Source organism: Lactuca saligna, chromosome 8 (genome assembly GCF_052625555.1).
Source record: "Lactuca saligna cultivar CGN05327 chromosome 8, ASM5262555v1, whole genome shotgun sequence".
Classification (NCBI taxonomy): Eukaryota; Viridiplantae; Streptophyta; class Magnoliopsida; order Asterales; family Asteraceae; genus Lactuca; species Lactuca saligna.
This window is the reverse complement of record NC_136424.1, coordinates 12,350,457-12,372,718: the sequence shown is the minus strand read 5'-3', so window position 1 is coordinate 12,372,718 and position 22,262 is coordinate 12,350,457. Positions and strand designations below refer to the sequence as shown.

The window sequence follows — 22,262 nt, the reverse complement described above, 5'->3', positions numbered from 1 at the left end:
ATAAACATATGTATAACCACTCATAAAACATTTATTTATGTTTAATAAACAATATTTAAAAGAACCAATGATCGTATTTTACTCATTTAAATCAATATTTAATACCTAGAGCAAATTATTGCAAAATGTTTTTTTTAATGCTCTTTCACAAAAAAAATAAAAATAAATAAATAAATAAAAATAATTAATACTTTTTCTTGAAAAACAAATTATATATATTGGGTATATACATATTATGATGTTAATATCTTGAGAGATTCGAGATTTTTCATATATTTCAAAATATATGATTTTTCATTAAATTTTCATTCAAAGTTTTTTTTTTTGGTGCGTGTGTGAGAAGCAAGGTTCTAAATAACGTAAGGCGTGACTGCCTCAAGTTTTTTCGAGCCTTGGCGAGTCACAATGTTTGTAAGGCGTGACTTAAGGCGGCAATTTTCTATATAATTAATATTTTTATATGTATTTTCAACTATTATTCATTTTTATACACATATATGAGTTAAGATGGTATTTTGGTAAAGCTTGACAGCAGGTGCAAGCCTTGAAACCGTGGCACGCCATAACAAACTTTTTAGAACCTTGGTGAGAAGTGAGAACCATTAAAATATATATATTTCAGCCTAAAATCATTTCATAACAATTCACTGCAGAATAAATAGTTATTTTGTATAAAAAAATGTTTGGTGATACGTATTAGTTATGAATTCCATATACCCTTCCAATTTCCAAAATTTGAATCTTGATTATCCAAACCATAGACCAAGACCAAAGGCTGGATGTAGTTTGGTCTTCAGTCAACGTATATGATATATATTGAATTCATTCATAAATTTCTAATAAACATATGTATAACCACTCATAAAACATTTATTTATGTTTAATAAACAATATTTAAAAGAACCAATGATCGTATTTCCCTCATTTAAATCAATATTTAATACCTAGAGTAAATTATTAAACGTAATAAACTTCGCCTCCATGATGTGTTACCTAAATAAGTGAAATACGCAACACACCGCAAGACTATTTCTTTTGTTAATAGTTTAGTGGGTCCATGTTTTGTTTACAAACAATGTAATTTCTATAAATGGAAAGAAAAAAATACACAAATAATGCAATTGAACACGATATGCATATAATATAAACTTTGTAGACACATTAATTATTTGATAATAAAAAAAATGATGAGAAATGGATGAATGCCTGGAGTCATTAAAATCAAAGCTGCCACCACTTTCTATTTTCCATTTGCTTTGCAAGTTGTTCTGCCATTGATGCAAAATTCTCGGACCCACTTTCCAGTTCTTCCGCATTTTCTTTTAGTTTCTATCAAATAAAATGTAAGATTGATTACCACATCACATTAAATGATTAAAAAGGTAAATTGAGTGGATTAAAATTACCAAATATCAGACACTATATCTATTATCCAACATAAAATTCTTGGCACTAAGATAAGTAATAGTGGTGCCATTTTAAATGAATCATTAGCTACAAGTGGGAGGCTAGCCTTCCATCATTATATTATTGCTCAAAAAACATATTCCAATATTCACATAATACTATTGACAATACACATTCAAATACTAAATGTTTTTAAATTATGTACCCAAAATCCTATAAGAATCGATACCTCAAGTTTCATCTGTCGCTCTAGAAGCTTGTCTTTTGCTTCTTGAGCTGCAGCAGCTGCACCCGCTATATCCTAAATTATCAAAATTCAACAAGGTTACAAAATAATATTATTTTAATTAGTAATAAAATTTTAGTTTTTTAGATTAGACTACCGTTTTTCGATATTTGGCTTTGATTTCGTCTGTTGTCCTAGCTTTTGGTTCTGACCCACCTTCAAGTAATCTATCTCTCTCCACTTGCTTGTCTACATGCCACGACGAAACATTATTAATTATTTTCTTAAAATTTAAAAAAAAAAAAAATGAAACATTATTCTTCAGGGTTTGAATCATACTTTTCTCGGTTTTAGCTGGAGCCGGAGATGGTGGCGAAGGAGATTTAGGTTCAGCCTCTATTCTTTCAACAACTACAGAAAAAAAAAATAGTTATTAAAAAACAAAGAGATGAATAAAAATTATGAGGTGAGAAAGATAAATAATTAAAAACGAAGAACCTAATTTGGTTGGCATATCGAGCTCATTATCTCCCAAATCTAAATCTAAATCCAAATCCAAATCTGAAACTGAAAATGGTGTTCTTGAAAACAAGGTTTCAAGCTTAGGAACAAGAACATCTCGAGTTTCCTCTATATTTTCAGTTTCATTTCCCTTATCTCTCTTTATTCCCTTAATGATACCACCAAGTAATCCCGTTGGTGCATTCTGTAAGCAAGAAAGGTCGCATAAATATGTAAGCAGTTTCATCAAACAAATACCAATATACAAAATCACATAACAATTCTTTTTCAACCTGTTTTCTCTGGCTAAGAGCAAATTTATATGCAGCCTCTTTAGCTTCTGCCACAACTTCATCATGAAGGTGAGGTAAACCCTCCGGTATCCTAAATATCATATACCAAAACCCATCAATCAGTATGTGTGTGTGTGCGTGTGTGTGTGTGTGAGAGAGAGAGAGAGAGAGACCTGAAGTCATTTTCAGAGGAGAAAAGAGACAAAACAGAAGATTCACACCCATACACCTAATGAAGAAGCAAATCTTAAAAGTGACCAAATTTTTAAAAAATTGAAGAAACAATTGAAAAAAAAAAAAAACAGGTAATAAAAATTAGATGAGTAAAATGCTAACCATTGCAATATGGCCATTACCGAAAGAGCTCATGGTGTTCTCCATTTTAGTTTTAAAGTTCCATCTGAGAACGGACATTAGAGAAGTTTCTGCCACCACTTTAAGATCTGGCAATGACCTGCAGCAAAATAAGTTAAAATTACAAATATGCCCCTTACAGAAAAGTGAGAAAGAATACTTCACCTGATTTCAACAATTCCAGTCGAATACACTAAAACCACTCCAGATTCCACTTCATTTTTCTTGAAAATTGTAGTCCAGCGACATTGTTTCTCCAAATCAATTTTGCGGATGAAGTTTGGCTTCTCCTGATAGAACATATATATATTTTTTTAATAAAAAGCAGTAACATAAATTATATTAAAAAAAATGAAGATGATATAGAACGATGTGGGGCACCTGAAGTAGAGACTTGGTTGAGTATAAAAACAGTGAATCCTCACAGCAAATTAAAATGAGTGAATCTACAAAATTCTTCCATGGTTCAATGGGTTGACTCGTGGTATTTTCTTCAGCTTCTGTTGACTCATTTTCTGGCTCTGTTGACTGTAAAGAATCTTTTCCATTTGTAGTTTCCTGGGATGTGTTTGCAGGATTCTCTTCAGGTAATTCTGGGACAGAAAAACTTTCATCTGCATGCAAACATTTTCCATTAGAAACAAAGTCTAAAAAAAAAATCATATATAAATTACCTAATTACATTTACAGTTTATGTCATGAATTAGCAACCAACTACTTTGTATGTTTCATTTGGTCATTTTATAATGGTACATTTTGAACAACACTAGACGTTAAAATATATTAGTGACTAAATGAAAATATACGAAATAGTTGGTTGCTAAATCATGACATAAACCCTTACATTTATTAGTAGTGTAAGGAATGAAACTTGCCTAAAACGTATACCGAGATTGCAGTCGATTCTTTAGGGTTTACTGAAGAACAACAGATCTTGTTACCATTATTACTATCCAAAAAGATGATGTGTGAATCTTTGGTCAATAAGAAAGCCACTTCTGTTTCTGGACCACTTGTAGATGTGTTTCCAGATTGTTCCGGAACATCAGTGTCAGTTTGTAAATATGTTTTCATGGCCAGAGAAACAATTGAAGAACTAGGGTCAACTAAAGAGTCAGTAAGAAACAGTACTGATGATGATTGAACATCAAGTACAGCAGCCTGATATGTAAAAAAAAAAAAACGAGTTAGTAATGATTTTTAGTCAAATAAAAAAATTCTAAATACTGTTGTTATTATGATGCTTACCTTACCGCATTCATGTCCAACAATAATTTTAGCTCCAGAAAATGTATATTGTAGGGTTCGTATAGGTGAATTTAGAACAGAAATGACAGCTGTTGATTGCCATCCATTCCCATGGTGCAAATCAATTTCTGTTATGATATTCAATTATGTTATTAACTTCAAACCATTGGGAAATGTAATGATATTTTACAAAAAGGACCTTCACGTTCGGTTTCTGTCACAAGGGAAACATTCGTTTCTTTGGTTTCTCCAACTAACTTGAGTAGATTAACCTGTATATATAGAACATGGAATAAATAAACACTATACCATATCCAAGCATCTTTTAAAAAGATAATACCTCAAGATCTATTTCACACAAATTGACTAATGATTTGGAGTCAGAAGATCTATATCAGATATCCGATATATAGTCAAATGCTTTGTAGTTGCATGGATAGGAGGAAATAGTAATTGAGAAAAAAATTTATACCAGACCACAATGATTGCCAACAGCTAAACTGGATGTCTTTGAGTTAAAATCCAAGGCTGATATTGGTTCACTTGCACCTGGGACTTCGGTTCCTTCAGTATCTTCCACCTAAGGACACATGTTGTTAATCAAAAGATTGAATGATTTATGACATTCTTAACAAGACCCATGGCACTAACCTGCAACTCAAGTGTAAAAATCAGGGAGAAAACTGGAAATGTGGCGTTCCATATTCTAACAGAGCCATCTTGATACCCTGCAATATATATCCTCTCAACTCCAATATTTTCATCTGAAGATAGTTGACTTTGAAAGCCACCAGTCACAGGCCACTTTCCACTCCCTGGAGTCTTAGGTGATGCTAATTCACTTTTCACAGCCAAAACTGTCTTCAAACATGAAATTAATAAAAACAAAAGTTAGCACAAAAAAATATACAATCCTAGTAGTTATTTATCTACAAATGACAACCTCATTGAGAACTCTTTGAAAATCCCCATCTTTGGGTACAGAACAAAGCTTTGAAATAGTCATATTCGGTTCAACAGTTGGTATTGTTACAGGGCATTGAACTGGTTTTACAGATGGACCAGATGTTAATCCGGTCAAACATTCATCATCATACACATGGAGTTGACCTGGGTTGGTCAACACAAAGAGTGAAGTGCAATTACTTTCTGTTGCACCAACATTTGGTACCAATTCTATATCCGCATATGAGCCATCAAGTGTTAGGTCAAAACGCTTAATAAACTTCAAAGCTTCTATCCCTGATGACAAATCAAGGTTCAAAATCTGCAAAACCCAGAATATAAAATAATTAAAAAAAAAAATGAGGGACATTGAGTGGTATTTAGTAAAGTGGTTTGAAAGAAATGTTACTGTTAGGACTTCTTCAGATCCAATATCATCGCCTCCATAGACAAAGAGTTGACCGGATCCATTGCGTTGACTATTTGGACACCAATGAAGAACAATAACTGGGAGTCTTTTATCACTTGAAGAGAATTTTAACTTAACAGCATTTTTTGTATTTTTATTTGTTTTCTGATTGTTAGTGGATAAATTCCATAATATAATATCTCCATCTACATAACCAACAGCGAGTATTGACCCATCTGGAGAAACCCAACAGAGAGCACTTATTTCCTTTTCTATCTGCTCTTCATCTGATTTATAATTTATACTTTCATGCTTGATGTCGTTGTTAGAACGAATTACTATTTCGTCCTTCAGTTGGAGATCTTTATAGCCTCTGATGAGTAAGGCTTTATCTTCAGAAACATCCCATAAAATTATCAATCCGTTTTGATATGCAATCAGCACTCTGCAGATGAAGAAAACTAACGTAAATTATGACAGATTGAACTACTGATCATAAAGAAAGAAAATAGGTAATGAATTGCATTGATAAACCAAAAAGAAAAGGATTAATTATTTTCCATACCTTTTCCCAGTGGAACACGGTTGGGCAAGAAGTCCCACAACAGACTGATGCTCAGGTATTTGAACCCCACCTCCATCTACCAAAATGGAAAGTAGTAATAATTAATTATATGATTTATATAAAAAAGTTACCAACTATTAATTAGTAGAAGTCACTAGTGAGAAATTGCATTACCAGCTATGAGATCTGGAGGAATCTGATAGGACATGGGTTGGATATTCCCTTCTTCAATGTCATACTTCAACACAGACAAATATCCATACTCATCTCCAACATACCTGTTTGCAATAGTAGTCAATTAATCATGAACATTCTTATGATCCTTTTACAGTATATTGAAAATTTGAAATGTATGAAGTTAACTTTTTGGGAAACTCACATGTAATTGGTGCTACAAATTACAGAGAATGCACTTATATTGGATCCCCATTGTAAATTAGCAGCCAACTGCCTTCGTTCTAGATCCCAAACCTTTCAAAATCAGAAGCACTTTAGTAAGGGTATAAGAGATGAAATTAAATGGACATATAGATATTATACCTGTACTTCATTTTCATTTGAGACACTGACAAGAAACCCTTGGTTTTGTATGAACTGGAAGAAAACAGAAGAATGTTTGTGAAACAAGAGGTGACATTATTTCTATCTTCAAAAGGACATATTGCATGTAAAACAACAAGAAACATAAAGCCTGTTATGAGTTTAGACAAAGTAGTGAATGATAATCTAAAAGGCAAGTTACAGAAAAACCATTATATTTTTTGAACAGTTTTGTGGTTTGATCACTAGTACTTTTTTTTTCCAATCAAACCATAAATTTTCAAGAATTTTTCCAAATTAACAATTCTGACCTGTTATATTAGGTTTCACTGGTAATTTTGTTATGTTGGGTTTCACCGGCAATATAGTTTACTACCCATTATGACCTGTATATCAAGTCAAAATGGTTAAATTGGAAAAATGTCTGAAATTTTTATGGTTTGATTGAACAAAATAAAGTATAAGTGTTTAAAACGTAAAACTGTCCAGTATATAATGGTTTTCTGTAATATGCCCTAAGCTAAATGCACCAAATATAGACATCATTCATGCTTTCTGTAATGCCTACAATATCTAAGTCTATGTGGTTAATTAACTCCTGAATCCAGTATATCGCTATATCTAAAGGACAATAAAGAAAAATGAAGCACCAGAGTGTTGTGATGTAGACAATAAAATTCAAGCCACCAATATCAACACAAATTAAATATATTAAGGGTGTAGAGAAGCTCAAGAACCTCTAGGCTTTTCAAGGGTACTGGCTTTGGAGATATTAAAAGGCATTCAATGTTATCACCACCAATCACCTTTATCCTGCCATCCCTACAGTACCAGAAAAACAAAAAAAGAAATCAAGCAAATACTAGTAACGATTTTATGGGTGTATAGAAGCCAAGAGTGTTGCTCAGTATTGAAAAGATGAATATTACACTCACAGTGTGCCTATAGCTAGTAACTGCTGAAGGGGGTCAAAGGCCAGGATTGATGCAGTAGTTGGGATCCCATAATGAACAACAACACGTGGTTCAAAGTCTTTCAATCGTGGATCATCATCCTGCAAAAAAAGCATGTGTAGATTTTCAAAATTAAAGCAATTTGTAGAATAGATTAGCAAAACAGAAGATAGTTTGATAGATTTGAAGGGCCAGTATAGCAAAAATGCATTGGCAAATATGCTATTATGCTACAAACAACATAACATATGATAAGAGTAAATACTGTAGCAACCAGTTAGGAGAAATGGTATTAGAAAAAACTTAGAAATAAGATATGACTTGCAGTAGTTGGCAGGAGATTATATTGTCTATAAACACATGTTCCTAATGCTAAATGGTTTCACAAGCTGGCTTGTAGTTTTACCTAATGTAATTTGCTCCTAAACCCTTGTGTTCATGTACATATGTAAGGTTTGTTAACGAACTACATTGAATTAGGCAGACATCAATTTTACATTTCATGCCGAGATTTTATCCATAAACTACTGATGAGCATTAAACAACTCCATCTATCAATTTCAGTGGCTTCCTGTTTCAATTTCATGTTGTTTCTCAATAATTAAACAAATCGTAACAAGATCAAGCTCTACAAAACGAAAGAGACTAAATTTTGAGCTGATCAGAGACTAAGACACGGAAAAAATGCAACTGGTGAAGGAATTAAATTCGCTAACAAGCCATATATCGAATCTGAAATCTAGGGTGAAAATTACCTCCTGTTGTGATGGTTGCTGCGGAGTTTTGTGAAATAATTTAGCAAACATAACGCAAGATTTGAAGGTTTACGAGCTCCGTAGCTCCTATTGCTTCATAATTCTTCCTGTTTTTCTCTTTAATGGAGTCTTGCGTGTGTGCATGTTCTTAGATATATTTACGATTCCAATCCACGGTTAATCCGAAGTGGTTGGGGACGGTATGTCGTGTATCGCGTCACAGAAAAATATTTCCATCGCCGGTGGGCTGGTGGCCGGTGGCATCACCTTGATTTGGGCCAAATGAGGATGCTTTAGTTGGATTGGGTTTCAACTTTTCAAAATGGACCAAACCTTTTGCTTCTTTTTGTTTTTAGATAATGTATTTTATGTCAACAAAAAATTGTTTGTTTCAAATTAGCTTTAAATTCGAGATAAAAAAGAAGTGGATTACATACATAATACATAATTAGTATGAAAATTGAGGTTATCATTTTGTTGCACAGTTGAATTAAGGTGGAAAAAGAACAGTTGAGAACTCTATTAAAAAAATAAAAGGAATTCAAAGAGGCCATGAGGAGTAAAATATATACCTTATGCAGAAACCTAAAATGAGTAAAAACAAACACAAAAATGGTAATATAAGCAATCAAATAAAAAGGGTTTAAAGAAAAATTGAACCTTTTGAGTTTTCGAAATTAAACCCACCATACACCCTCTTTTGTTCGTCTTCTTGATGTCATCAATGTACAACAATGTCAATACTATTTTGATAACATGATATTGTGTAACTTCGAAATTGATTAATTTTATGAACGGAAGAAAGCACTAACAAAATACAGAGAAGAATAAGAAGTCAGATGGGTTTCGTGTTTATAGTTGGCTTAGTGACTGATTATGTCTCATCTAGTCTGTAATTAGAATTAGATTGACCACAAAAATGACCTCGTGTGAGGGGCATGTTGGTGGTGTAGAATGATATCGTTCTCGTTGATTTGGTAAACGAATGCAATAGCCTACGTATAGAAGATACATAAGGCCACTTGGGCCTAAAGCCTATAGATATACAAATATATGAGGTTATACAACATGTTTTATCGGGAGGATAATTTCGAACATTCGAACTGGTCTTAAAATTCAGAAAAAGCTTAGATAAAAGCCTTTTGGTGAAAATATCGGCGTACTGGGCGGAGGATGGAATGTGAAACACGCGAACTAACCCGCGAGCAACCATATCACGCACAAAGTGAATGTCAATCTCGATGCGTTTAGTACATTGATTTTGAACTGTGTTTAAGGACATGTAGATTGAGATGATGTTGTCATAGTAGATGAAGGTAGCTTTTTTGCGGAGGACACTGCAACTCTCGAATAAGATTGTGAACCCAACATGTTTCGGCTATAGTGTTGGCCACCTAAGATATTTCGCATCTGCACTAGATTGAGAGATGACACCTTGACATTTCAAAGACCATGAAATAAGGTTATCTCCGATAAATACTCAATAGCCCGAGGTAGAGCAACGAGAGACCGGACACCCACTCCAAACTGCATCAGAATACGCGACCAAATTAGAAAAAGGAGATACGTAAAGTTGAAGGCCATGATCAAGCATCCCTTTAACATAGCGAAGAATACGCTTACGAGCATGAAGATGAGGCTCCCATAGATCATGCATGTAGAGAAAGATATGGTGTACCGAAAATGCAATTTTTGGACGAGTGAATGTGAGATATTGAAGGGCTCCAGCAAGGCTGCGATACAAGGAGGGGTCTAAAAAATGGTGGGGGGGGGGGGGGGCATTGGCATTTAACTTATGATTCGTCTTGGCTGGAGTGCGGGCTAGGTTACACTGGAGCATGTGAGCTCACTCTAGAATCTCTGAAGCGTATTTCTTTTGACTTTTGAGGGAGAAATAAACATGTGGAGAACGAGTGGCCGATATACCCAGAAAGTAGTTAAGAGCTCCTAGGTCGGTTATGGAGAACTCTCGACTAAGTTAGGAGATAATCCGGTATAAGAAAGTTGTGGAGGAGGCTATGAGAACAATATCATCAACATATAAAAGTAGATATGCAGTATTTGAGCCATAATGATAGGTGAACAGTGAGGAGTCTGTCAGGCTGTGCTAAAAACCCATGTGAAGAGCATGGTGAGCAAATCCCTGATACCAGGCCTTAGGAGTCTGTTTGAGACCATAAAGAGATCTCTGTATATGAAAAACATAATTTGGATGTTGGGGGTCTCGAAAACCTGGTGGTTGATGCATATAAACTGTCTCTTGTAGGTGACCATGAAGAAATGCATTCTTCACGTTAAGTTGGTGAATGGGCCAGTGGCGTGATACTGCTAGGCTCATAACAATATGAATAGTAGCCGATTTAATGACCGGATTGAAGGTCTCATCACAGTCAATGTCAGGCTATTAACTGCGACCATTAACACTAAACGAGCTTTATAGCGCGAGAGAGATCTGTTTGCATTAAACTTCTGCTTAAATAACCACATAGATCAGACCACGTTGGCTCCAGGAGGACACAACACTAAGACCCATGTGCTATTTGAAATAAGTGCATTATATTCTTCATGCATGGCTTTTTGCCAATTTGGATCTTGCAAAGCCGGTAAGTGTGACCTCGGTACAGATGAGATAAAGGAGGAATGAAGGTTAAGACATTGGGTAGGTTTGAAAATTCCGCTTTTAGAACGAGTATTCATGTAATGAGTGGTAGGAGGGAGAGGAGTGGGAATTGAATCTTCCATTGGTAAATTATGGTTGGTTTGAGAATGAGTTAGGTCTGTATTATAAGGAGTGGGTGGGATATATGATAGATGAAGAATTTGACGAGATATAGGCGAGACTTCCATGCCAGAGAGAAAATCATAGGATGGAGGTTCGGTAGGGGTAACTGAACCGTAAGAGAAGATAGTCTTGTTAAAAGCGACACGACGAGAGATTATGATATTTTGAATGGAAAGGTCGTAACAACGAAACCCACAGTGATATGTGGAATATCCCAAAAAAATGCATGGGGTCACAGGGCTGAAGTTTATTGCTAGTATGGATTCGTGGAAAACATGTGCATCCAAAAACACGGAGATGGTCATATGTAGGATGATAATGAAATAGACGATAGTGAGGGGTGTCATTGGCTATGGGCAAAGACAAAATGATATTAAAGAAGTAAGTAGTCATGTGAAGAGCCTCTGCCCAAAAAGTAGCTGGGAGGTGAGAGTAGAGGAGGAGAGTACACATCATATTATTGACAATACGGGTCATGCGTTCATATTTCCCGTTTTGTTGGGAGATATAGGGGCAAGAAAATCAGAATGTAATGCCATGAGAAGCGAAATGATCATGAAATAATTGATTATTACATTCACGGTCGTTGCCACATTGGAAATGTTTAATTCTAGCCCCAAATTTATTTTTCACGGTATGGGAGAAATGTATAAATTTTTGAAAAGCTTCGGATTTGTTTTTAAGTGGATACACTCAAAGACAGTGTGTGTAATGATCGAGAAATAAAATATAATATTGCAATATGGCCACCAACGCTAGTAATAGAAGAAGTCCACAAGTTTGAATGAATAGTATCAAAACATGACTTGTGGAAGTTGTCATCGGGTAAAAAGGTCCAGAGCTATCACAACGGATGAGAGGTCTTCGTGTCTGATAATCAAGAAGAATAAAACCAAAAGGATCAAAATCAATAGAGCAAGTATTTTAAGTGGTAAATTGTCGGACATATATTAGACTTTTAATAATGATATGGAAAACATAAGTCCATACATATACATGTAAGATGGTTGACCAACATTATCATTAAGTTGTCATTCTCTTAAAACCGCAAGAACTAATTGTTAGATTCTGTCAAATTAAAACGACATTGTATCATTCATTTTTAATTCACAAAGGCATTATTATACTTGAGAATTCCTTGCATGTCATTAAAATTAATACTCAAGCTTTATGTATGTGTAATCTATTGTATGATGCTCATATCTTATACATTTATATGTATGTGTGACATTGTATTCCACTTTAAACTTTATGTACATTTCAATCCAATGTGGTTTACACCATTAATCAAAGCCTTAGTAACATCAACAAATCAACTTAGCTATTACATGGATCTTCATTAGTTTTATTTCAAGAGTAGAATCCTTTTAAACATATGCACATATTTAAGAGTAAATTACTAAAATTGTCCCTGCGGTTTGGTCAAAGTTGCACGTTTGATCCTTAACTTTTTTTACAATCGGATCGTCCCCGTGGTTTGATTTTGTTGCGTTTTTCGTCCCTATGGTTTGGTAAAAATTGCATGTTTGGTCCTTAACTTTATGTATGTAAGAGACGAAAAATGCAACAAAATCAAACCACAGAGATGAAAAACGCAACAAAATCAAATGACAGGAACGATCCGAGTGCAAAAAAAAGTTAGGGATCAAACGTGCAATTTTGATCAAACCACAAGAACGATTTTAGTAATTTACTTCCATATTTAAAGCACTTGCATTAGTTGTATTTAATCCTTTATTTTCGGTGTAAATAATATATTTCGGATCGAGTCCGTATCTCGTATGCGTTATTATGGGTCGAGAACCAAACTCAAAATTTGGCCCAGTTGGTCCGCTTAAATGGGGGATAAACATACACCATGGCCGATTGGTCCGGTTACGATCTCACCTCTCTTCGATTTTCTCTTCATTAGCCTCGGCCTCTCGCTGCTCTTCGATCTTCTCCTCGTCGATCCCTGTGACTCTATCTGTATCGGCCTCTTGCTATTGTCCTCTTCGATCATTCTGCACTCATTGGCTCACGCTCGCCTCTTAAGTAGGTATAACCTAATTTTGTTCATCTTTATTAATAGACCCTAATTTAATTGTTAATTGTTTGTTGTTATTGGCTACTTGGCTTAAAGCTGCTTATAATATGAGAAAATGACTTGCGTTGATCAGATAATCATCTAATATTACCAATTTTATTTTTCGACTCTTATGTAAAGCTCTGCGACTGCAGGGATTTCAACTTGACAGTGTTATAACATGCGAATACATAGGCCAAAGTTATAGTGTATACTAATTCCTATTATTTGAGTTGCTTATAGGCACACTATGTTAATTACTGTTTATTCTAATTGAATTTTAAATTTATGTTGCTTGAAGTGATCAGGTTTATGAATCATCCAATCGTTCAAGCAGGATCACCGAGTCATCAGATTTCTGCTGAATTCCTCTACTAAGTTCAGTGATTACCTGATTCAAGTCCATAGCTAAAGCGTAAACTCTAGGTGTTTTGTATTCGGATAATCAAAACATGAGCATAGAGCCATTTAACAAGTAAATATCTTATTTATTCATATAAAGCGATCTTTTTAGTTTTTGTTCTGTAAATTCTTTAAATTTTCATCAATTTGGGTTTGATTAGTTTATAATTATGATGGATTTAGATTGGTGAAGTTGGCTGCGAGGGCATTTTATGATGATATTACTGCAAAAGGAGATAATCAACCAAAATCAGGGAGGAGTGATAATAGGGGAATTGCTGTTGTAGTTCTTGATGCTCTCACGAGGTAATTTGGTTTTCAGTTCATAGCAATTACATACAAATGATAATTAAGCAGTGAATTATTGCATGTGGGTGTGAAAAGTAGATGGTTGTGGTATCTTCCAACATTTTGCTTTGGCTCAATTGTAAACGATGAATTTGCTCAACTCTCCATATGTATATCCATCCAGTTCTTTTAAACTGGATCCATGATCACATATTGTGTATCCTCACACAGTCTTGAAACACTAAATGATATAAACCAATAGCAGCATCCTAACTTTTCTGAATCCTTAATATGTTTAATTATTCAATCAGGGTTAGCAGTTATGCAAATAGGTTCAGCAGTGGCAATTAGGGAAGTGGTGAAAAATTTATATGGGAATTCTTTACCCATATTTTGATTTGAAAATCGTTTTCCTTTAAAACACAATTTTGGATGATGCATCTAAGAGAAAAGTACACTTACAAATGGCAATCAATAACATTTTGTGTAGTTTCTTGTCTGCATATGAATAGAAGTGTAGGGATTTCAAACAATTTTTAGTTTAAGGTTAGAAATATGAAATACATCATCTTTTATAATCTAAACATGCTGGGAAGAAATACCACCAATCAAAGAGTACGCTTTTCTATTCGTGAAATAACTTCTGCATTTCGGGTTTTAGTTTTGATAATGGTTGATTCATTGACTAGATATGCCCAACTCTGACTATTTAATAGGATGGAGGGTACATTAGGTGCTGCTTAATTTTATTATATCTCTCAAGACGAATTAGGTAGTTATCTCATTGGACAAACAGGGTGTAACTGGTTCCTGACCTGTCTGAATATAGAACCTATACTTTCCTTTACGAATTAGTCCTGTGAATCTTCTAGAATCTAGATTTTGCAAACAGGATTGCAGGACTTTCTCATCCCACAACAGCATACTGAAAACAACAAGAAAATCTGGTAAGTAAAATGAGATCAAATCCTGTATAGACTTTTAAAGATGTTTTTTTTTTTTTTTTTTTTTTTTTTTATAATTCTAGCCTATATTAGATAACCATTCCACCTTCAGTACTGAATGAATAATTTTTTGTCAAATCAACTTGACTTCTTGAAGCCAAAAGACTATTATACCGCTGCCACAAAAAGTCATAAATTTGGTATAAGATTCATCAAGATAGAGGGCAGCAGTGGAAAAGCATGCCTCTTCTGAGAGAACATAACCAGCTGCTGCCCAAAGGGTGACAGAAATCCACCATTTCGGTCTTTACATATTTTAGATCCATTTGCTAGGAATTGAGTTAACCAATCTCATGATGTCTCATCATTCCACCTTTCTGTGATTGGAAAAAGTTATCTAACCAAGGGACATGTCTTGGTTCAAAATTTGAGTCAAAGATGAAAATATGGTCAATGCTTATATGGACAAAATATTTGTCCGTTGGGATTGCTTTAGTGTTTTGGACAACTTAATAGTAACATAGTTAATATTCAAGATTCCCAATATGCAAAAACGCAACCAAAATAGCTAGATTCGAGTATATGGCAAAAATGATCCCTATTTGTATATATATTTTTTTGGTTTGGGTCCAAAAAATATTCTTTTCTATTGTTGCTCTTTAGGGCATCCACAATTCATTGTAACTCCGCAAAGTTTAATGGATTGCCATATCAACGTTTCACTTTCCATACAACTTTGTCATTTAATTCATACAGAGTTTAATGGAATTTATTTATGTAAAATAATTAAGAAACTGGGCCCCTTTTTTCCATTCAACTACAAATCCGTTATATACCAACTTGGCATCCCACTATGGTTGGGTTTACTTCATTATATGCCAACTTGGCATTTCACATCATTCAACCCATCCATTGAACCATGCATTGTAAATGCTCTTATGTCAAGGTTTGGTAATTTTTTTTGAATCGAATATAAGGAAGGCCAAAAATAATGTGTTCGACTTGGCCAATACAAAAGAAGCAAACAGCTTAATCATACTATATAACCTTATACAATCCCTTCTTGTAAATATAATCAACCCTTTATTACAACATTTATTTTGATAATACATTGTCTAGCAATCCCCTCTCCCTTCTTTATGGGAAATATAATTAACATATGGTTTTATAAATTTTGTCTAATAGTTTTGCATTAATCTTTTGTTACTTAGACGCCAATGGGTCCGCGAAGAAGATTTAGCAAAAGATTTGAAATTGCATTTAAAACAACTTCGGAGGACTTTGCGGTTTTTTGAAGAAGAAAAACTGGTAACCAGGGATCACAGAAAAGAGGTTAGTTTCATATTTTTTTAATATGTTTAAAACATTATATTATATATAAGTGTAGTTGGATATTGATGAATAGCTTTTATATTATAAAATATTACAGACTGCCAAGGGTGCAAAAGCCTATAGTGCTGCAGTTGCTGCTACTGCTGATAGTCTTACTGGAAGAGAAGGAGAAGAGAAAATTAAACTTCACACTCACTCTTATTGCTGTCTTGACTATGCGCAGGTTTTTCTTCTACTACCAAACTTTGTTTCTCCTTTTACTAGAATTTGTGTTTATTTTGTATGATGGAATGAAATTTCAGAGGATAGGAATGAACAAGGTAATGGAATAGGTTATAACATTCTGTTATCATGTTTGGTTGGGTTGAAGGAATATAATTAAATCATCAAAAATGTTGTTTGTTATGTACAATTAGAAGTTTGAGAAGAAAATTTATTATTCGAGTAAATGACACGAATGGTCCCTATGATTTGGGATAATTTGCGCGCTTGGTCCCTAACTTATTTTTTTAACTCGGAAGGTCCCTACTGTTTGTTTTTGTTATGCGCGGTCTCTATTGTTTGTTTTTGTTAAGCACTTGGTCCATGTCTTACCTAAAAAGACTATTATTTAAATAGAGAAAAATGGTGGGGTAGGTAAGGTAAGGTGAGTGGGGTGGGATTAGGGGTGTGTTTATTTAAATAAATTAAAAAATCAAGGGAAAAATAGTCTTTTTAGGTAAGACAGACCGAGCGCGTAACAAAAACAAACAGTAGGGACCTTCCGAGTTAAAAAAATAAGTTAGGGACCAAATGCGCAAATTACCCTAAACCATAGGGACCATTCGTGTAATTTACTCTTATTATTTTATGAAAATAGTTTTAATCAAATAAAGATGGTGTTACATAAATTTCGTATAAAAGTAGTTTATTTTATCTGAAGCATATGGTATCTGTATTTGAAATAGTCAAAAAGAAGTTTTTTTTTGAGAGGCTTATTATTTATCACTCTAAATGGTTGCTTACAAAAAAAAAGTTAAATGTAATGTGGTATCATGAAATCTTATGATAAAGTTATAATCATAATATACTTTTAGTTGTTTTTAAAAATTAGCCAAATGAATTCTAAATGAAGCTTTGTTTTAAAACATATTATTTTTATTATAGATTGTATAAGTAAAATTAATTTGTAATTGTAATATATCATTCCATTCCTATGTGGCAAAAAATAAACAAGAGTTTTTTCTCTGATTCCATTCTGTTTTGTTGTTGCAATGCAGATACATGATGTGGTGAGGTATAGATTGCACCGGATGAAGAAAAAGTTAAAAGATGAATTAGACAACAAGAACACAGTCCAAGAATACGTATGCCCAAAATGTGGAAAAAGGTTTGATAATATTTTTTATCGAAAGATGTGTAAAAAATAAGAGTCAAAAATATTCATTCTTAACCTACCCTTTTTTTCAGATACAATGCTCTGGATGCTATTCGGTTAATCTCATTTGAAGATGACTCTTTTCATTGTGAAAGTTGTGATACCGAATTAGTAGCAGAAAGTGACAAATTAGCTTCCCAACAAGATATTGGAGATGGTGATGATAATGCAAGAAGACGACGTCGTGAGAAATTAAGGGATTTGCTTCAAAAATTGGAGGTAAATAAATTACTTTTATTTATATACCTTTAATAGCACTAAACGTTTTTAAAAGAATATAGAATTTCAATTTAGTTATATATCTGTATTCCATGTATACTAATTCTATTTCAAGATTTCATGGTATTTAAATTTTTATTTTTGGTACCAAATGATAAATCAGTTTTTTCCTTACTATTTGAAAAGCATGTTGTTTAATGTTTAATGATATGAATTATATTTATGTGCAATCTATTCAACGATAATAGACTTTTCTCTAATTATACATAATAAGAAATAATATGCTTCCATTCCTTGGAGCCAAGAAAGCATGAGAATGTGAGTTGTTTGTAATGATCCATTACTTTACACTTATTAGTCATTACATCTGTGTGTGGTTACATTATTACAGGTGGAATTGAAGCCGTTAACAGATCAGCTTGGAAGAGTAAAAGACCTTGAAGCCCCTGATTATGGAACTCTTCAAGCATGGGAAGTACGTGCAAGTGCTGTTGCACGTGCATCTAATAATGATCCTGGTGGCAACGATGCTTCTAGATCTGGACAGGGAGGGACACCTATGCCCTTTCTTGGAGAGACAAAGGTAGCTTTTTTTTTTTATCACCATTTTGCCCTTGCCTTGATTAGTAATTAATTAATTGAAATCATATCATGCTATGTTTATGTTAATACATACACGTACATACAGGTTGAGGTGGCCTTTTCTGGTGTTGAAGAAAAGGGGGATATAAAACCTGAGAATGCGCCTATGAAAGTGTTGCCACCATGGATGATTAAAGAAGGGATGAATCTTACAAATGAACAGCGTGGAGGTGTAAAGCAGGAAGAATCAAAAATGGAAGGAGGAACTTCTTCTGGAGCTGCTGCTATGGATTTCAAAGATGACAAGAAGTTGACTAATCAAGAGGATGATGTCAAGAATCTTCAGGTTGGTTTCGTTTCGTTTGGTTTGGTTTAACAGTATGTATATAAATAAATAATAGAATGGTGTTTTTTGTAATAAAAGCTGATGATATGATACTTTTGTATTGTAGGATGAATATTTCAAAGCGTATTATGCTGCTTTACTTCAGAGGCAAAAAGAACAAGAAGAAGGCACCAAAAAGGAACAAGATTTGCCTGCTGCTGATGTGGAGGCCTCAAATTCAAGAAAACGCCAACGTGATGACGATGATGATGTGGAATGGGAAGAGACTCCAACTGCAGCAGGTAAATTAATAATAACATTTGGATATATTTATTTCTTATCTTGTTCAAAATTCAAATAATTAAGTAAGTATATTTTTAAAAAGATGAGCATGAGGGTGTAAGTAAAATCAATTAATGCATGATGCTTTATGAAGTCTGAACTCTTGTTTTATAAACAACATTAGATCAACTCTCACAACTACATATCAGTCAAAAATAGCAGCAACATACTTTTCAAAATTCAATTTCCCAAATTAAGTAAACAAAACAAGTCATTGCCATTGTTGTTGGAGGTTTTGCAGGTGAGACTTTCAAGGTTGACTTGAATGTGGAAGCAGCGGAGCCTTCAGGTGATGATGAAGATGATGATGATGATGGAATTGATTGGGAAGAGGGTTAACTACTTACTAGAAGAAGAAAGCTTCTTCCTAGAGGTCTATTTTCTCACTTTAATTTGTAGTCATCATCTAGTGGTGGTTAACAGGAGAAAAAGACTTCCTGTTGTACATCTTATGAATGTGAAATGCGTAGTAAATTGGATTTATATAAATGAAGTTTGTTTTGGGAATTTCTTAATCAACTAACTAGTATCATTTGCTGCTGCTTTGTAATTGGGTTTTAATCAACGATGTGAATGAGAGGTTTAGATCCTAAATTAACTCCATGGAAGATTGGAGATGAAAACTGTATAGTGTAGGGTTGTAATGTGATGGGAATGCAAGAGTCATGTCTAGATATAAAAAGTTTTATTCATCAAAAATCATAACTGGACAAGTTTTTGTGTTACAAATGGGGAACTCCTTCCTAAAAGCAACAAATGTTCCTCTGGTTTTTAACTCATATTTCTTGTTGCATCATATAATTTGATTAATATTTTATAGATATAATACAGTTGATATAATTTAATATTTCATGAATGGTCCTTTCGGTTTAAAAAGTTTCTTTCAAAAAGTCCTTATGATATTTTTTCTTTCCATCATTGGCCTCTTTCAACAAAAATTCCCATTCCCATGTCAGTGGTCCTTATATATAATGTCCGGTAGAAAGGGATGTTAATTATAAGACCATACGGTATACTCTTAACAAGAGCATCCGTGGTCCATGTGGCCACGAGGAAAAATCGTGCACACCACCCCGACAAATCCTGGTCGGGCATGGTCGTTATCGTTTGTGTTCCCGACGACGAAATCAAACGGAGAAGATGATTGGTGCTTGTTTCTTCGACCGTGGAATTCTTAAAAACTTTTGACTCGGATGACGGCGTAGAATTCGTTGAGACATTCTTCAACGTTGCGTAACACATTCATGACGAAGAAAGTTCGAATTAGTACAAGGGCGGTCATTAATCGTGATCGCCAAGCTGCACATGACTTATTGGTATGTGATTACTTTGCCGATGATTGTCTTTATAACGATGATTCGTTCGAACGTCGTTTCCCTCTGAATAAATGCTATATTTTTACGTATTAGTAATGCTTTAGAATTTCGTTATGATTTTTTCAAACAAAAATCCGAATTTAGAGGAAGAATGAGTTTTTTAGGATACAAAAAATGTGCGGCTGCTCTTTGGTAAGGCATAACATTTGATACGGTATATACGGTATAACATTTGATGCATCTGACGAACACTTGAAAGTATCCGAAAGGACCGCAGTTGAACCACTTGGGTTGTGGTGACTTGGTAAGGCATGTGGAAGATATGGTGGATAACCTATTGACCCATGTTCAAATCCTGACACCACTCAGCCCTTGTGGCCATGGAGGTTCGCCTGCAGTGACTCTAGGACATGAAGCAAAACTTTATGTTTGCAGCGGGGGATTAGTCGGTGCGCGAAAGCTGGCCCGGAAACCCTCGTTAGGGAAGATCCCTTTCAAAAAAAAAAAAAAAAAAGGACCGCAGTTGAATGTGTAGATTGGTTTTTTGCATGTGTGTACGAGGGTTTTCACGAAAAATATTTGCGCAAACCTATTCAACGTGATATTGAGAGATTATATTCGGCTCATGAAGAGAGACATAGATTTCCGGGTATGCTTGGCAGTCTAGATTGTACGCATGTGGCTTGGGAAAAATATCCAAATGCATGGCGCATTGGCGTGGTCAGTTCACTCGAGGTGATATAGGTGAACCAACTATCATCCTAAAAGCTATTGTATCTCAAGATTTGTGGATATGTCATGCCTTTTTTGGAGTAGTGGGGTCTAACAACGACATTAATGTTCTTGGCCAATCTCCACTTTTCAACGATATTTAGACCGACAAAGCACCTGATATGATGTTCACGGTGAACGGGCATGCGTACAAATACGGATACTACCTTGGTGATGGGATATACTCGGATTATTCTACATTGATGAAGGCATACTCGGTTCCTCGAAGCGAAAAGACAAAGTTGTTTACAAAAAAACAGGAGTCGGTGAGAAAGGATATCGAGATGGCATTTGGAGTCCTTAAGCAAACATGATATGTAGTGAAATATGCTACACAACTTTGGGATAAAGAAAGAATTAAACGAATGGTCCTAGCATGTATTATAATGCATAATATGATTATTAAAGATGAAGGTCGAACGATTTGCACGTATGATCCGAACAAAGTTGTCATTCCAATTGAGGAGTTCGTACCCGGAACAAATGAGTTTTTAGAGCGAGTTGTTGAAATTCATAACAGTGAAACGTGTTTCAATCTTCGAAAACATGTCGCGGAACATTTGTACCAACGTAACATGAACGAATATTAGCTTTTTTATACGTATGTTTGTTTGTTTTTTTAATTAATGTAATGTTTTTTTCTAGATTAATTAAGTAATCTAGTTTGAAGTTGTAATTTTATTTTTATAATTAATGTAAAACTAGTCTAAAAAAATGAATGTTTTTTAATTATACAAAATGTAATTTTATTGTATTTTTGAATTAAAAAAATAAAAATAATGATGTGGAGTGGGGTGTTAGTGTGACATCCCCAAATTCTCGGCCAGAAAAGACCGATTTTTCATTTATGCTTTTAAATATTTTCAGAGTAAATCCTTTTGATTTGAAAGAGTTGCGGAATTTGTTCCCAAAAACAAAACATGATAAAACAATGTTTACCAAATCATTTTATAAAAGAAATGTATTTTCATTAAAATCAAAACTCGGGGTGTCATGTTCCGATACAGACCAATAAGCATAAACGAATACATTACAAGTCATATAACAAATATAAACATATGCAGACTTGTAAACAAAACAACTTGATGGTTCATCCATCTTACGCCCTTGGGCCACTTCCTGTAATACAAATAAAACTGAGTGGGTCAGGTTTGGGAGCCTGGTGAGCATATAGGGTTTTCAACCCACAATAAATAATTAAAATTAATTATTATCAACCAACAATAACCCAGTTACCCATTCCCGTTATTCTCACTTTACGTCCCTAAAATAACTAACACA

General features: G+C 34.2%; 2 protein-coding genes across 5 annotated transcripts; one reads left to right on the top strand and one right to left on the bottom strand.

Annotated features, from left to right (window-relative positions):
• Positions 1–1,016: 1,016 nt before the first annotated feature.
• On the bottom strand, positions 1,017–8,399 carry LOC145011093 (uncharacterized). Its single transcript, XM_078969723.1, has 24 exons — positions 8,197–8,399; positions 7,424–7,542; positions 7,226–7,310; positions 6,489–6,542; positions 6,328–6,419; positions 6,123–6,226; positions 5,949–6,024; positions 5,384–5,828; positions 4,973–5,296; positions 4,681–4,890; positions 4,502–4,609; positions 4,229–4,301; positions 4,030–4,157; positions 3,657–3,942; positions 3,163–3,395; positions 2,947–3,071; positions 2,764–2,881; positions 2,601–2,656; positions 2,428–2,518; positions 2,132–2,339; positions 1,973–2,044; positions 1,791–1,882; positions 1,637–1,708; positions 1,017–1,329 (listed from the first exon to the last, which is right to left on the bottom strand). The coding sequence occupies exons 1-24, from the start codon at positions 8,245–8,247 to the stop codon at positions 1,222–1,224; spliced, it is 3,330 nt and encodes a 1,109-aa protein (XP_078825849.1). The 5' UTR covers positions 8,248–8,399; the 3' UTR covers positions 1,017–1,221.
• A 4,426-nt stretch (positions 8,400–12,825) lies between these two features.
• LOC145010740 (Transcription factor TFIIE, alpha subunit) lies at positions 12,826–19,413 on the top strand. 4 transcript variants are annotated; one of them, XM_078969262.1, is made up of 11 exons: positions 12,826–13,012; positions 13,352–13,518; positions 13,629–13,751; positions 15,889–16,009; positions 16,107–16,232; positions 17,269–17,378; positions 17,459–17,645; positions 18,037–18,228; positions 18,334–18,573; positions 18,680–18,854; positions 19,136–19,413. In XM_078969262.1, exons 2-11 carry the CDS (start codon positions 13,496–13,498, stop codon positions 19,231–19,233), a joined length of 1,395 nt encoding a protein of 464 aa, XP_078825388.1. In that variant the 5' UTR covers positions 12,826–13,012; positions 13,352–13,495; the 3' UTR covers positions 19,234–19,413. The 4 variants fall into 4 exon arrangements, with proteins under 4 accessions (XP_078825388.1, XP_078825386.1, XP_078825387.1 ...); XM_078969260.1 differs by having other exon boundaries at positions 13,345–13,518; XM_078969261.1 differs by having other exon boundaries at positions 12,826–13,016.
• Positions 19,414–22,262: the final 2,849 nt, after the last annotated feature.